The sequence below is a fragment of the Aedes albopictus genome, chromosome 1, assembly GCF_035046485.1.
Source record: "Aedes albopictus strain Foshan chromosome 1, AalbF5, whole genome shotgun sequence".
Lineage (NCBI taxonomy): Eukaryota > Metazoa > Arthropoda > Insecta > Diptera > Culicidae > Aedes > Aedes albopictus.
Genome location: NC_085136.1, coordinates 184,335,863 through 184,351,664, shown reverse-complemented (window position 1 = coordinate 184,351,664; position 15,802 = coordinate 184,335,863). Strand labels below are relative to the sequence as shown.

Genomic DNA, 15,802 nt, shown 5'->3' with positions numbered 1-15,802 from the left:
AGCAGGAGTAAAAACATTTTATTTTGTATGGCGAAAAGCATCTAAACTCGAATTTCTCGAAATGAAAAGCTTTTATCGAAAAAATATTTGGTAGGCACCAAACCGGTCATCATTGTGCACAACCGCTACAAAATATTTTTTCGAATAATGTGTTCCACTTCGAGAAATACGCCTTTAGATGCTATTGGTGATTTGTTGTTGCATGAAGAAGAAGAAGAAGAATGATGGTGTTTTGAAAAAATCCTATCCCTATAACACAGGGGAAGTTTTTAAAATGCCTCTATAAAATCTAAAACAAAATCTAATTAAAAACGGTTTGATGTACGGTGTTAGACTTTGAACGAACTACAAATTAAGTACCTTATCAAGAAAAAAACGGTAAATTTAAATTTATACGTTCAATATGTAGTCCGTCCAAAGTCTAACACCATACATCAAACCGTTTTTAATTAGATTTTGTTTTAGATTTTATAGAGGCATTTTAAAATCTTCCCCTGTGTTATAGGGATAGGATTTTTTCAAAACACCATCATTCTTCTTCTTCTTCATGCAACAACAAATCACCAATTCGCCCCCTAAACGACGATTCGACCGCTTGGGAGTGTTGTCGTCGTCGTGATGATGCTTCCCGAAAGCAATGTCAAATTCGTTCGGGGTTTCAAAACATTTGAAAGAAATTCATTATTTTTACAGTCAGATTGAGATTTACGAGTAAATGAGTGTGATCCGAAGGTATAACTGTTTATTCTGAGCATAACAGTATTTTTCACGGCAGTGAAAACTAATTAGAAGTACGATATTTCTGGGTCTGAAAATCGTTCAGGCGAAGTAGATAGCAAATCTAACCTAGAATATCCTACAATTCTAACCTCAACTCCTTACTTGCACAAGCCGGATCTCATTTTTCACGGAAATGGTGGAACAAAATGCAATACTAATGTACGTGCGACCGAGGGAATTGAAAGTTCTACCATTCCCACTTAAAAAAAATTTCGGATGTGGGTTGTAAGTAGGAAAAATAAAATAATTCCCCCAACAGATTATGTTGATCGGTATGTAAAAAAAGGTAAACATCATCAGTTCGGTAGTTGCGCTACCGAAACAAACATGGGTAACAGTATGTTTTGTTTTGCCCTTGAAAGCCAATTCACCATACAATATTTTTGCGATTTACTTTTAGCGATTTTTCGCGCATAGAAGCTGGCGCCACATTGGTCGATGCGGAGAGTAGGAAAACAGCCAAAGCATTTAATCCATTATTGTGGCAAAAAATTATAGTTGATTCGTATGATTTTCGGAGTTGCAGTATCCTCAGTGTACCTTTTTCTAGAATCTTTCTAACTTCGTGTAGAATAGCCCGATATTTTTCGAATTTTGACCACTCATACACAACTAGTCGATCAACTTACAGTGAACATTTGAGAATATTTGATGTACTTTTCAAGTAGTCACAGCTATTTGATTTTTTTTTAATTAAAAATGTCATCTGTCCTGATGAACTTGTCTATCACCTGTATTTTGCGAATGAATTAAATGCTTTTGCTGTTTTCCTACTCTCCGCATTGACCAATGTGGCGCTAGCTTCTATGCGCGAAAAATCGCTAAAAGTAAATCGCAAAAATATTGTATGGCGAATAGCATCTAATGGCGTATTTCTTGAAGTGGAACACATTACTCGAAAAAATATTTGGTAGCGGTTGTGCACAATGATTACCGGTTTGGTGCCTACTAAATATTTTTTCGATAAAAGTTTTTCATTTCGAGAAATTGGAGTTTAGATGCTTTTCGCCATACAAAATAAAATGAATTTACTCCTGCTGATCAACTGTGGCCGCGCGCCAAGCTGGTAGTCCATTATAAAAGATTTCTCACGAGGCAAGTTTTTAACTTTGCTATATGTTTGTACTGAAGTAAACTTGAAAAAATAACATTTTGTAGCTTTTTCGGTGGTATTTTTTAAGATAATGCATATTTTAACATGGCATCTTCAACATTAACTTTCGAGCTATCGCGCTGTTGTATTTTGTACAACACGTAGGAAAAATCTCGCGTGAACTAATCAGCTCTAAGAATAATCCTTGATTTAGTTAGTATTTTAATAGGTGACTTAAATTAGGCTCATGGGAAATACACGGAGCACACATTAATTGCTGTATTGATGCGCACAAGGAAGCGTAAATTAATACCTTATATGAGCCTGACTATTGCAACTTGGCGATGAAATAATATAAATAAGTTCGATCAATGCGGTTTGAATAGCAATCATAAGATTTGTGCCTCAGATTCTATCGATAGTACGTACACGTTTACATGTGATAATAGATCCACACCATTAGTAAATATTCAAACGTGCCTTTATGTGGATGAAAAAGACACCGTATATGGCAAAAGCAATGAAAGACCAGCATTCTCCTGCTAAACTCAACACTCCGTCCGGCGCTGATTTACAGTGTATTCCCAAATATAGTTGCTCCGTGCTTATATGGGCATGTCTGCTTGTGCTGGCTACGGCTGGTTGAAGCAAGGTTGCAGTCATACTTATACTGAGTTTGAAGTAGCGTTTTTGAATGTTGCCTTCGACGAGAAACAAGCTCTTTCGTTGGGCGAACAAAACGTGCTGCAGAATCAGAAAGTCGCCGTAGCATTGTATTGGGGTCACGAAGTACAGTGAAATTGATGGAGATTGAAACGAAACTCGGCTCATCCACTGCCTCATACTGTGCCATTCCCACTGTGACTCATTGCCCTTTTTTTATTACATATGAATGTATTTATTTATCAAGAGTTGTTGATTCTTTGATATCGGTTGATTTGATAGAGCGGTTTGCGGGTGTGAATTGCATGGGCATATGTTGCATTTTTGTCTACTTAGACAACTGAAAATTCGTTACTATTTAATTTTAAAATGTTGAATGCGTTTTGAGAATTGAAAGCATTTTTAAGCATTAGTTTGTGTTGGTCAAATATTTGACCCTGTGCACTAACTAGCATCCAGCTTGCATCTAAAGTGTTGGAATTCTATCAATTTACGACCCTTATCGAGAACAGATGTTTCGCTTATTCAACATGGAATAATCTAATTTTCTCTGGGTTGAGTGAGATTTGTTCTGATAGAGCTCTACTTTAAGTTCTAGAATCTGTTGATAAGGATTCAATGAATTAACTACATCGGCTTTTTTCCTACTCTCCGCATCGACCAATGTGGCGCTAGCTTCTATGCGCGAAAAATCGCTAAAAGTAAATCACAAAAATATTGTATGGCGAATACCATCTAAAGGCAAATTCTTCAAAGTGGAACACACTATTCGAAAAAATATTTGGTAGTGTTTGTGCACAATGGTGACCACTATTCAGCCTACCAAATATTTTTTCGGGAAAAGCTTTGTGTTTCAAGTAATTCAAGTTTAGATGCATTTCGCCATACAAAATTAAATTGATTTACTCCTGCTGATCAACTGTGGCTGCGCGCAAAGCGGGTAGTCCATTATACAAGAATATTTATAAGCACTTACTGTCGGCGGATATTATTGTTTGTGGGTCATATAGGTCATTAGTTCTGAATATAAATTCATTTTATTTTGTATGGCGAAAAGCATCTAAACTCGAATTTCTCCAAATGGAAAGCTTGTACGGAAAAAATCTGAGTTTGACCGGCGTGTAGTTGCGATGAAACTACTCCAGAAGGCGAAACGATTGAAATTGGTGAATAAAATAAAAATTGAAATAAGACAAAGTGGGTATGCTGTACAGAAGTTGTAGGTGACGTTTTGCGAATTTGAACCAACAAAACTTTGCGGTGACATTGGTGAGCGCGTCAAGACTGTGAAGATTGCATGCCGGAAGAACGCATCATGAAAAAATAGAGGCGTGAATACGATCGTCCAAAGAAATGGAACTTGATGAGATCCTTCTGATTTATTTTTTGTACATTATAAGGTTAAATGATCATACATGTATGATCTTTCTGATTACACTCTTTGTACCACTCTATATATATCAAATACATATCAATTGAAAATTCGCTATTTTCAATATCCGTTCATCTATTGGAAGCTGCTTCAGTTCTGGGCTCTTTCTAAGTTGATGATTGGAAATATAAATGCTTGCAAGGACTTGGCCAGGTGTGTGAAGCTGAGTGGGTCTATGAGATTGTAAATAGTAGCGACATCAGCAATGTCAGTGGATATATTCAGCTTTGCAACTCCATCCAAGATTTGTGCAAGTATTCATGCTATGCTATGCTATGTTATGGAAAGCTTGAACGGAAAAAATCTTTGGTAGATTCCAAGCCGGTCATCATTGTGCACAACCGCTACCAAATATTTTTTCGAATAATGTGTTCCACTTCGAGAAATACGCCTTTAGATGCTATTCGTCATACAATATTTTTGCGATTTACTTTTAGCGATTTTTCGCGCATAGAAGCTAGCGCCACATTGGTCAATACGTAGAGTAGGAAAACAGCCAAAGCATTTAATTCATTTAATTTTGTATGGCGAGATGCATTTAAACTTGAATTACTTGAAATACAAAGCTTTTCCCGAAAAAATATTTGTTAGGCTTAGTAGTGGTCACCATTGTGCACAACCACTACCAAATATTTTTTCGAATAATGTATTCCACTTCGATAAATTTGCCTTTAGATGCTATTCGTCATACCATATTTTTGCGATTTACTTTCAGCGATTTTTCGTGCATAGAAGCTAGCGCCACATTGGTCGATGCGGAGAATAGGAAAACAGCCGATGTAGTTAATTCATTGTAGAGGCGCTTGGTGAAATAAAGAGAAAATCGTTTGTTTACATAAAAAAGTCAATTTTTTATCGTCAAATTTAACTCATTTTTTGCTCTAGAAGTTGCTATTTTCCATTTGCAATGGCTTGCATGACCATTATTCTTGATGCCCACGCCGACAGACATCGGATTGGCCAGCTAACAAAAAATCCGGAAGATCGCCCTCCGGAGGCATAGCAAGAGCTCCTCAAATGAATTAACCGTTATCTGGCCGGCAAACTTTTTGCTTTTTTCTACACCGTGTATTTTAAATGGGTGCTGGGTACCCGGGTACCCTGCCGGCCACATAAGGGTTAACTACATCGGCTGTTTTCCTACTCTCCGCATCGACCAATGTGGCGCTAGCTTCTATGCGCGAAAAATCGCTAAAAGTAAATCGCAAAAATATTGTATGGCGAATACCATCTAAAGGCAAATTCTTCAAAGTGGAACACATTATTTGAAAAAATATTTGGTAGCGGTTGTGCACAATGGTGATCACTATTAAGCCTACCAAATATTTTTTCGGGAAAAGCTTTGTATTTCTAGTAATTAATTACCTGCATCGGCTGTTTTCCTACTCTCCGCATCGACCAATGTGGCGCTAGCTTCTATGCGCGAAAAATCACTAAAAGTAAATCGCAAAAATATTGTATGGCGACTACCATCTAAAGGCAAATTCTTCAAAGTGGAACACATTATTCGAAAAAATATTTGGTAGTGGTTGTGCACAATGGTGACCACTATTAAGCCTACCAAATATTTTTTCGGGAAAAGCTTTGTATTTCAAGTAATTCAAGTTTAGATGCATTTCGCCATACAAAATTAAATTGATTTACTCCTGCTGATCAACTGTGGCTGCGCGCAAAGCGGGTAGTCCATTCAAGTTTAGATGCATTTCGCCATACAAAATAAAATTGATTTACTCCTGTTGATCAACTGTGGCTGCGCGCAAAGCGGGTAGTCCATTAATCACATAAATTGTTCATAAGTACCTACCGGATCTAAGCGCAACTGAAAGAGATTTAAATTTTCTTTCCAAAAAGTACTCGTTTGTTTCTCTACGATGCGGAATTCGATATGAAAAAGTGAAAAAAGTGCACTTTGCATATGCTGCGCCACGGCCTGAGTGTCGCGGACTGACTCAATATGCTCTCTCATCGGGAGCCAAACATTGAAGATAGAGGTTATGTTAAACCTTGTTGAACCCAACCCCCTGAAGAAAGCGTTAGTTCTTGAAGCCGCCGCCTTTGGTGGGGCGCCACGGGTTTGTTTACGAAATTTCAGTCTGCTGGCGAATCTGCTACGTGCGGAAGCGAACTTTGTCGTGCGAAGATAAATTCGTGATCGAAAAACGATCATTTCCACATATTGTTCAATGGGGTTAGTGTTCTTTGTTAAATTTACAAGACGCACAAGTATGAAAATACATTTAGTCCATCTAAAACAACACTAAAGTCAATTAAATTTGAATTTCGCACCTGCTCCAACAGAAAAAATCACTGTGTTTTCAGCCTTATGCAACCGCCGATTCAAATTAGCACCACGTCCAGCACCATATTTTTGGCTTCAATCCAGTTGTATATGGATGACAGCCGTTTCATGGGGTTGGTTGAACCTGTGTGATTGATTGAAGAGTATTGTTATCTAGGTGCTGCGGATATAATCAAAACTGTTGTCACGATATCTCCATTTGCCGCTGTCAAGCCGTTGGAAAGCGAAGAGAAGGATAAGCATTGTTTTGAGCCTATTTTAGCTAATTTTGTAACAACTATCCATCAAAATTTCCATCGCGAATGGAAAATACAGTCGAACCTCCATGAGTCGATGTTCCTTGACTCGATATCGACTCATGGAGGTAAATTTTTCCATACTGAAAAATTATTTCTGGGTTACTATGATGGTGGATTGATCATGTTTACCATTTCCGAACAGCGTCGCGACGGCGTGTTTGACAACCGCGCTGAGAGAGGTGATTGCAAGAAAATTGAACGCTCGTGTGTGTTTACAAGCTGTGCGCCGGGAGTGTGTAGGTGTGTGTTAGTTAGCTTGAAAAATAAAACCGTTTCTATTCGCACCACCTAGATGCAACCAATACCCGATTACGCAGGCAAATTAGCACATGAATAGTATGTGCTCTAAATGGACTACCCGCTTGGCGCACGCCAACAGTTGATCAGCAGCAGTACAGTCAGGTTTTTTTTTACGCGGGGGATACGTACCGCGTAAAAAAAACTCAGTTCAAAATTCGAAAAACCGCGTAAAAAAAGTCTCACCATTTCTCGACGAATCATGCAAAAATAAGACGATGAAATTTTTTTTTATATGGAGTTTTCATTTACGCGGCCGCGTAAATGAAAACCGCGTAAAAAAAAGACCTGACTGTAAATCCATTTAATGAATTAACTACATCGGCTGTTTTCCTACTCTCCGCATCGATAAATTTGCCTTCAGATGCTATTCGCCATACAATATTTTTGCGATTTACTTTTAGCGATTTTTCGCTCATAGAAGCTAGCGCCACATTGGTCGATGCGGAGAGTAGGAAAACAGCCGATGCAGTTAATGAATGGACTACCCGCTTTGCGCGCAGCCACAGTTGATCAGCAGGAGTAAATCAAATTAATTTTGTATGGCGAAATGCATCTAAACTTGAATTACTTGAAATACAAAGCTTTTCCCGAAAAAATATTTGGTAGGCTTAATAGTGGTTACCATTGTGCACAACCACTATCAAATATTTTTTCGAAAAATGTGTTCCACTTTGAAGAATTTGCCTTTAGATGGTATTCGCCATAAAATATTTTTGCGATTTACTTTTAGCGATTTTTCGCGCATAGAAGCTAGCGCCACATTGGTCGATGCGGAGAGTAGGAAAACAGCCGATGTAGTTAATGAATTAACTACATCGGCTGTTTTCCTACTCTCCGCATCGAACAATGTGGCGCTAGCTTCTATGCGCGAAAAATCGCTAAGAGTAAATCGCAAAATTATTGTGTGGCGAATACCATCTAAAGGCAAATTCTTCAAAGTGGAACACATTATTCGAAAAAATATTTGGTAGTGGTTGTGCACAATGGTGACCACTATTAATCCTACCAAATATTTTTTCGGGAAAAGCCTTGTATTTCAAGTAATTCAAGTTTAGATGCGTTTCGCCATACAAAATTAAATTGATTTACTCCTGCTGATCAACTGTGGCTGCGCGCAAAGCGGGTAGTCCATTCATTAACTACATAGGCTGCTTTCCAACTCTCCACATCGACCAATGTGGACGATGCGGAGAGTAGGAAAACAGCCGATGCAGTTAATGAATTAACTACATCGGCTGCTTTCCTACTCTCCACATCGACCAATGTGGCGCTAGCTTCTATGCGCGAAAAATCGCTTAAAGTAAATCGCAAAAATATTGTATGGCGAATACCATCTAAAGGCAAATTCTTCAAAGTGGAACACATTATTCGAAAAAATATTTGGTAGTGGTTGTGCACAATGGTGACCACTATTAAGCCTACCAAATATTTTTTTCGGGAAAAGCTTTGTATTTCAAGTAATTCAAGTTTAGATGCATTTCGCCATACAAAATTAAATTGATTTACTCCTGCTGATCAACTGTGGCTGCGTGCAAAGCGGGTAGTCCATTCATTGTTGGTCTGCACCTAGTGGTAAAACTAGAAAACTTGTAATTTCTAATTTTGAGAAATTTTGTTCTAGGATAAACATTTGTTATCTGTGATCTATGCCACCCTACTGTGGAATCTTTTTGCATATGGAGAAATTCGTAATGTTTTATTATACATAAAAATTATAAAACAGTATAGAAGATTAAATTTTCTGCTTTACTCCATACCTACCTACTTGTTTATAAAAATAATAATAAAAAAAAAACACTGACATTGGGCGGTAAATATTTTGTAGCACTTTAGACCAAACAACCAGAGGCCAAAAATTGTTATTATTTATGTTTCCTAAAAAACGGTATTGCTCAAATCATCTGCAATAATGAAACAAATTCTAATACTAATTCACTCTATATGAATATGCATTATTTTTTTCTATATTTCATTGCAGAACCGTTCCACTAAATACAAAAAACAATGGAAACCGCTACTGCTACTTCTGTCAAGGACTATAAGAAAGTCGGCGTCGATCTTAAGACACAACTAGAGAGTTTCAACACAGAAAATCTCTCGAAAGCCGATACTCAGGAAAAGATTGTTCTTCCAACTGCCGAAGGTAATTAAAATGATACATTTGATGCACACAATATGTCAAACAAAATAGATTATATAACATTAATATTTCTTTTCCATTCGGTTTTCCAGACGTCCAGACTGAGAAGAGCCAGAAAAGCCTCTTTGCCGGTATTGAGTCGTTCGATGCCACCAAGTTGAAGCATGCTGAAACATGTGAGAAAAACCCCCTGCCGGATAAAGAAGGTAACTAATCAAAAGAACATAGGTACAGTCAACTTTCGTTTGTTGCGCTAAGCTCTTAGCCCAGTTAGTGGACTGAGTTTTCAGCTGTCAAATAATCTCTGTTGATGATGATGTTTATTTTCGCGGGTTAGGACGCCACCTCCTGTCAAAATTTCATTTATAGAAACGGCCCGTAAAATGAACGGAGTTTCAGAGCTACACTGAACCCAAACATCATCGTCCAATCGTATTTTTTGTCATCCGGTTTATGCTCCAAATCCATCCTTCCGTTCTCACACTCAGCGAAAAAAACTAGCGAAATTCATCGAAATACCTTATGAAAATTTGCTATAATTATTTCTTATGGATGCCATAAGAATACCTTATGAAAATTGATGGTGCTTGCTATGACAAATCTCATAAGATAGACTTATGAAAAGAACAAAAAAATCTTAAAATGATGCAGACTGGATTCGATCCATGAACGTCGGGATCACCGAGCCCGTGTTTTATCCACACGGCTACCGACGCTTGAGAATATTAAGTTGCTAAACATGAATAAAAGCCAAGCTGTGAGACGATTTTACGTCATAGAGTGATCTTATGATATTCATCCAAATCATTATGAATTATTTAAAGGCCGTTTCATAAGATGGGCCTTATGGAAATCTTAAGGTTATTTGGCTGAGTGCATTTGATGGCAACGAGCGAATGCACTATCATCGAGATTAGCGAATGAAATCCACTGCCCATACAGATTACTGCACTGCACTACGCTTGTTGAAACTAAAGACACTGTATGCAAAGACACGAAATCTGATGATTGTTGCTGTTGATGATGATTGTCGCGTCATGACGATAATGCTTTTAAAGCGCGTTTGACAGGTCTCCTGCTCGAATGGAATGACATTGACAGCAAATTTGGAATTCCAATAGGACAGATCGGTGAAGTACTAGATTTGTAGTAATGAGTATAGACACTATAGATTCCATAGACTCGCGGAGACATGGTTGAGCAATACGATTTTAGTGTGTTTTTCTGTGAATGAATTAACTACATCGGCTGTTTTCCTACTCTCCGCATCGACCAATGTGGCGCTAGCTTCTATGCGCGAAAAATCGCTAAAAGTAAATCGCAAAAATATTGTATGGCGAATACCATCTAAAGGCAAATTCTTCAAAGTGGAATACATTATTCGAAAAAATATTTGATAGTGGTTGTGCACAATGGTGACTACTATTAAGCCTACCAAATATTTTTTCGGGAAAAACTTTGTATTTTAAGTAATTCAAGTTTAGATGCATTTCGCCATACAAATTTAAATTGATTTACTCCTGCTGATCAACTGTGGCTGCGCGCAAAGCGGGTAGTCCATTTAGAGTATACCGAGCGAATATGACGTCACGCAATCCATTGTCGCTATTGAAATCGTGACGTCATGCTCGTTTGGCTACACGAACTGACAGTTCATTTGGCTACAGTTGTCTTCGCCTTCGCGAGTCTATGGAATCTATAGTGTCTATAGTAATGAGCTGAATTTTAGTATGGTGAGAAGTAAAGACGCTATATGCAAAGACACGAAATGTTCCAATCGGAATTCCAAAATGTCATTCCAATCGAGCAGGAGACCTGTCAAACGCGCCTTAAAAGCATTGCTCGACAGCATCATCGTCATGATGCGACAACCATCATCAACAGCACCAATCATCAGATTTCGTGTCTTTAGCATACAGTGTCTTTAGTGAGAAGGTCAACTCAGTAACAAATTTTGAAAACGACGTATAATCAATGGTGTAGCATTGATTATACGTCGTTTTCAAAATTTGTTAATGAACTCTCCGTTTCTGCAATGAAATGGTGCGAAAAGCGTGGGTATTATGATTCCTTGCCTAATTTGATGCTGGAAAACTTTGGATAACTATGTTGTTTATGTTGCAAGAAATGGAGAAAACAACAACCCTGTTGTTCAAAGTTTTGCTCAAACAGCAACAAATTAGACAAGGAATCATAATACCCACGCTTTTTGCACCATTTCATTGCAGAAACGCAGAATGGGGCACGTTCGGTGTAGTACTAGATTTGTAGTAATGAGCTGAATTTTAGTATGGTGAGAAGGTCAATTATCCGTTTCTGCAATGAAATGGTGCAAAAAGCGTGGGTATTATGATTCCTTGCCTAATTTTATGCTGGTTGAGCAAAACTTTGGATAACTATGTTGTTTATGTTGCCGAAAATGAAGAAAACAACAACACTGTTGCCCAAAGTTTTGCTCAAACAGCATCAAATTAGGCAAGGAATCATAATACCCACGCTTTTTGCACCATTTCATTGCAGAAACGGAGAATTGACCTTCTCACCATACAAAAATTCAGCTCATTACTACAAATCTAGTACTACACCGAACGTGCCCCATTGGAACATTTACGTGTCTTTGCATATTATCTATCCGGTTGAAATTCAATGAATGAATTAATTACATCGGCTGTTTTCCTACTCTCCGCATCGACCAATGTCCATGCGCGAAAAATCGCTAAAAGTATTACCCGTTGCAAGAAAATAGAGAGCGAAAATGGTGCAAAATCGCTAATAGACCTCCGCTCGTACGTTTAATCGTTCTGGTGTCTTTTACAATAAGTGCGCGAATGGGCCAAAGAATACTGCGCCGACAACACCAACATGATTTACCGTACTGGCGGAGGTATACGAGCACTTGCGCTCAAAAATTTTCGTGCAACGCATAATAAATCGCAAAAATATTGTATGGCGAATACCATCTAAAGGCAAATTCTTCAAAGTGGAACACATTATTCGAAAAAATATTTGGTAGTGGTTGTGCACAATGGTGACCACTATTAAGCCTACCAAATATTTTTTCGGGAAAAGCTTTGTATTTCAAGTAATTCAAGTTTAGATGCTTTTCACCATACAAAATTAAATTGATTTACTCCTGCTGATCAACTGTGGCTGCGCGCAGAGCGGGTAGTCCATTGTAGAGGCGCTTGGTGAGATAAGGAGAAAATCGTTTGTTTACATAAAAAAGCCAATGGATCACTAAAATAATTAAAACGGCCGCTATGAAATAAACAGATAGCGCCACCGTAGCCTTGTGTGTTTGACGTAACTCGACTGCTGTCACTGTGTTACCGTCCATATATAGTGGCACTTTTGTTTTGATGCGGTGAGTGGCGGAAAAGTTGGCTTCAATGATCCATTAAATTTTTTGTCTTCGAATTTTACTCATTTTTTGCTCTAGAAGTTGCTATTTTCCATTTGCAATGGCTTCTAATATCATCATTCTCGATGCCCATGCCGACAGACACCGGATTGGCCAGCTAACAAAAAATCCGGAAGATCGCCCGCCGGAGGCATAGTAAGAGCTCCTCAAATTAATCACATAAATTGTTCGTAAGTACCTACCGGATCTATGTGCGTCTGAAAGAAAATTAAATTTGCTTTCCAAAAAGTGTTCGTTTGTTTCTCTACGATGCGGAATTCGATACGAAAAAGTGAAAAAAGTGCACTTTTCCTATGCTGCGCCATAGCACTTTTTGGAGAAGTCACTCTTTTTGTAGGGTTCTCATTCCTGCCAACAGATGCGGAGAGATCATTAGCTTCCGTCAGATTTGCCTGTTGGCCAGCTAACAAAAAATCCGGAAGATCACTCGCTGGAGGTATAGAAAGAGCTCCTCAAATTAATCACATAAAATATTCGTAAGTACCTACCGGATCTAAGCGCATCTGAAAGAAAATTAAATTTTCTTTCCAGAAAGTGCTCGTTTGTTTCTCTACGATGCGGAATTCAATATGAAAAAGTGAAAAAGTGCACTTTGTCTATGCTGCGCCATGGCAAATTTTGGCGCGTAGTCCTGTTTTTCATGCCACCAGCTGCGGAGGGATCGTTGGCTTCCGTTAAATTTGCCTATAGGTAAATCCAACGGAAGCTAACGATCCCTCCGCATCTGGTGGCAGGAATGAGAACCCTATAAAAAACGGGGCTCCTCCAAAATTTCACATGGCGCAGCATAGGCAAAGTGCACTTTTTTCACTTTTTCATATCGAATTCCGCATCGTAGAGAAACAAACGAGCTTTTTTTGAAAAGAAAATTTAATTCTCTTTCAGATGCGTTTAGATCCGGTAGGTACTTACGAACAATTTATGTGATTAATTTGAGGAGCTCTTGCTATGCCTCCGGCGGGCAATCTTCCGGATTTTTTGTTAGCTGACCAATCCGATGTCTGTCGGCGTGGGCACCGAGAATGATGATATTAGAAGCCATTGCCAATGGAAAATAGCAACTACCGCTGCAAAATATGAGTAAATTTTGATGACAAAAAAGTTGATTTTTTATGTAAACAAACGATTTTCTCCTTATCTCACTCAGCGCCTCTACAATGGGGGACCTGCTTTGGGATTCGGATTCACCTATGGAGCATAGATACATGCAGCATCTTTAAAAGTGACCCATCTTGCTCCGTACTTTTTTTCTCGGAGCAAAATTGATTACTTTTGAAAACTGGTTGTTCAATAACATGTTTTGTATTTTATGAAGTTTTTATCGACTTTTAGACAGAGATGGCATTTCACCGTAGCGATTCACTGGGGCGTCAGTTGATCGACCACACTATGGGGATAGGAACATTTTTCACCACATCAAGAAGTCAGTTACTTTTGTTTTGGGTGCTGGGTAGACCAAGCGCTACCCTAATAAATCAACACAATACACGCACCGGAATGTAGACGGTTCAACAATACCGCATACTGTTCGAACTGTATCCCGAATTGGCGGTTAAGCAAATCTTATGGTTATCGTTCATGCGGGTAGTGTGTGCTCTTGCTCGTTCGCCTTGGATCGAGTGTGGCTCACTCTTTCGCGCGCATCGCTCTCGCATGCTTTCCCGTATAAGGCTATCTGACGTTTGATCACCTTTCTCTGTTTCGCACCCGAGGAGGATAGGTTTGTTTTCATACGGAAACCTTTCCGTATGAAAATATTAAACAAAAAATTGCTATCTTCTGTGAATGCTTGAGAGAGAAAGGTGATGAGCGCTAGATTGCCTTGGTTTCACCCAGCAGTCACCGAATCAGCACCATGGTGTCACACCGGAGCGAGAACTCTCCGGTGTTTCACCGCAGCGCGCACTTTGACGCAAAAACCTCACTGGAGCGTGCGCCCAGGTTGCTGTCCCTGCACTGGCCCAGTGCTCAGGGAGCTAATGGCCCGTTTACACATGTGATAATAACGCGTGACAATATTCTGTCGGACAATTTATTCCACGCTAGTATCATTTACATTGCCGCTAAACAATGGACTACCCGCTTTGCGCGCAGCCACAGTTGATCAGCAGGAGTAAATCAATTTAATTTTGTATGGCGAAATGCATCTAAACTTGAATTACTTGAAATACAAAGCTTTTCCCGAAAAAATATTTGGTAGGCCTAATAGTGGTCACCCTTGTGCACAACCACTACCAAATATTTTTTCGAATAATGTGTTCCACTTTGAAGAATTTGCCTTTAGATGGTATTCGCCATACAAAATTCTTGCGATTTACTTTTAGCGATATTTCGCGCATAGAAGCTAGCGCCACATTGGTCGATGCGGAGAGTAGGAAAACAGCCGATGTAGTTAATTCATTAGCTGCTAAATCTGGTACAATAAATTGTCCGACTGTGTTGGTACCAAACTATCGTCATGTAAACACTTTCCTATCTGCCAATAAAATTGGCGTGATGGCATAATGAATTAACTACATCGGCTGTTTTCCTACTCTCCGCATCGACCAATGTGGCGCTAGCTTCCATGCGCGAAAAATCGCTAAAAGTAAATCGCAAAAATATTGTATGGTGAATACAATCTAAAGGCAAATTTCTCGAAGTGGAACACATTATTCGAAAAAATATTTGGTAGTGGTTGTGCACAATGGTGACCACTATTAAGGCTACCAAATATTTTTTCGGTAAAAGCTTTCTATTTCAAGTAATTCGAGTTTAGATGCTTTTCGCCATACAAAATTAAATTGATTTACTCCTGCTGATCAACTGTGGCTGCGCGCAAAGCGGGTAGTCCATTAGCTGACAATGGACTACCCGCTTTGCGCGCAGCCACAGTTGATCAGCAGAAGTAAATCAATTTAATTTTGTATGGCGAAAAGCATCTAAACTTGAATTACTTGAAATACAAAGCTTTTCCCGAAAAAATATTTGGTAGGCTTAATAGTGGTCATCATTGTGCACAACCACTACCAAATATTTTTTCGAATAATGTGTTCCACTTTGAAGAATTTGCCTTTAGATGGTATTCGCCATACAATATTTTTGCGATTTAATTTTAGCGATTTTTCGCGCATAGAAGCTAGCGCCACATTGGTCGATGCGGAGAGTAGGAAAACAGCCGATGCAGGTAATTAATTCGTCTAGCAGTGCGTTTACATGATGCTAATGGACTACCAGCTTGCCGCGCGCCCACAGTTGATCAGCAGGAGTAAATCCATTTTATTTTGTATGGCGAAAAGCATCTAAACTCGAATTTCTCGAAATGGCAAGCTTTTATCGAAAAAATATTTGGTAGGCACCAAACCGGTCATCATTGTGCACAACCGTTACCAAATA

General features: G+C 38.8%; 1 protein-coding gene and 1 long non-coding RNA gene across 2 annotated transcripts in view; one reads left to right on the top strand and one right to left on the bottom strand.

Annotated features, from left to right (window-relative positions):
• Window positions 1–15,802, top strand: part of LOC109405528 (thymosin beta) — a 36,895-nt gene that overhangs the window by 13,289 nt on the left and 7,804 nt on the right. Inside the window, exons 2-3 of the mRNA XM_019678735.3 lie at window positions 8,845–9,009; window positions 9,099–9,212. Of these exons, the coding sequence (XP_019534280.1) occupies window positions 8,871–9,009; window positions 9,099–9,212 (253 nt within the window). The 5' untranslated portion in view covers window positions 8,845–8,870. The remainder of the gene's footprint in view (window positions 1–8,844; window positions 9,010–9,098; window positions 9,213–15,802) is intronic.
• On the bottom strand, window positions 9,969–15,232 carry LOC134285369 (uncharacterized). Its single transcript, XR_009996317.1, has 2 exons — window positions 13,616–15,232; window positions 9,969–13,111 (listed from the first exon to the last, which is right to left on the bottom strand). It is a non-coding gene; the product is annotated as an uncharacterized LOC134285369 (long non-coding RNA).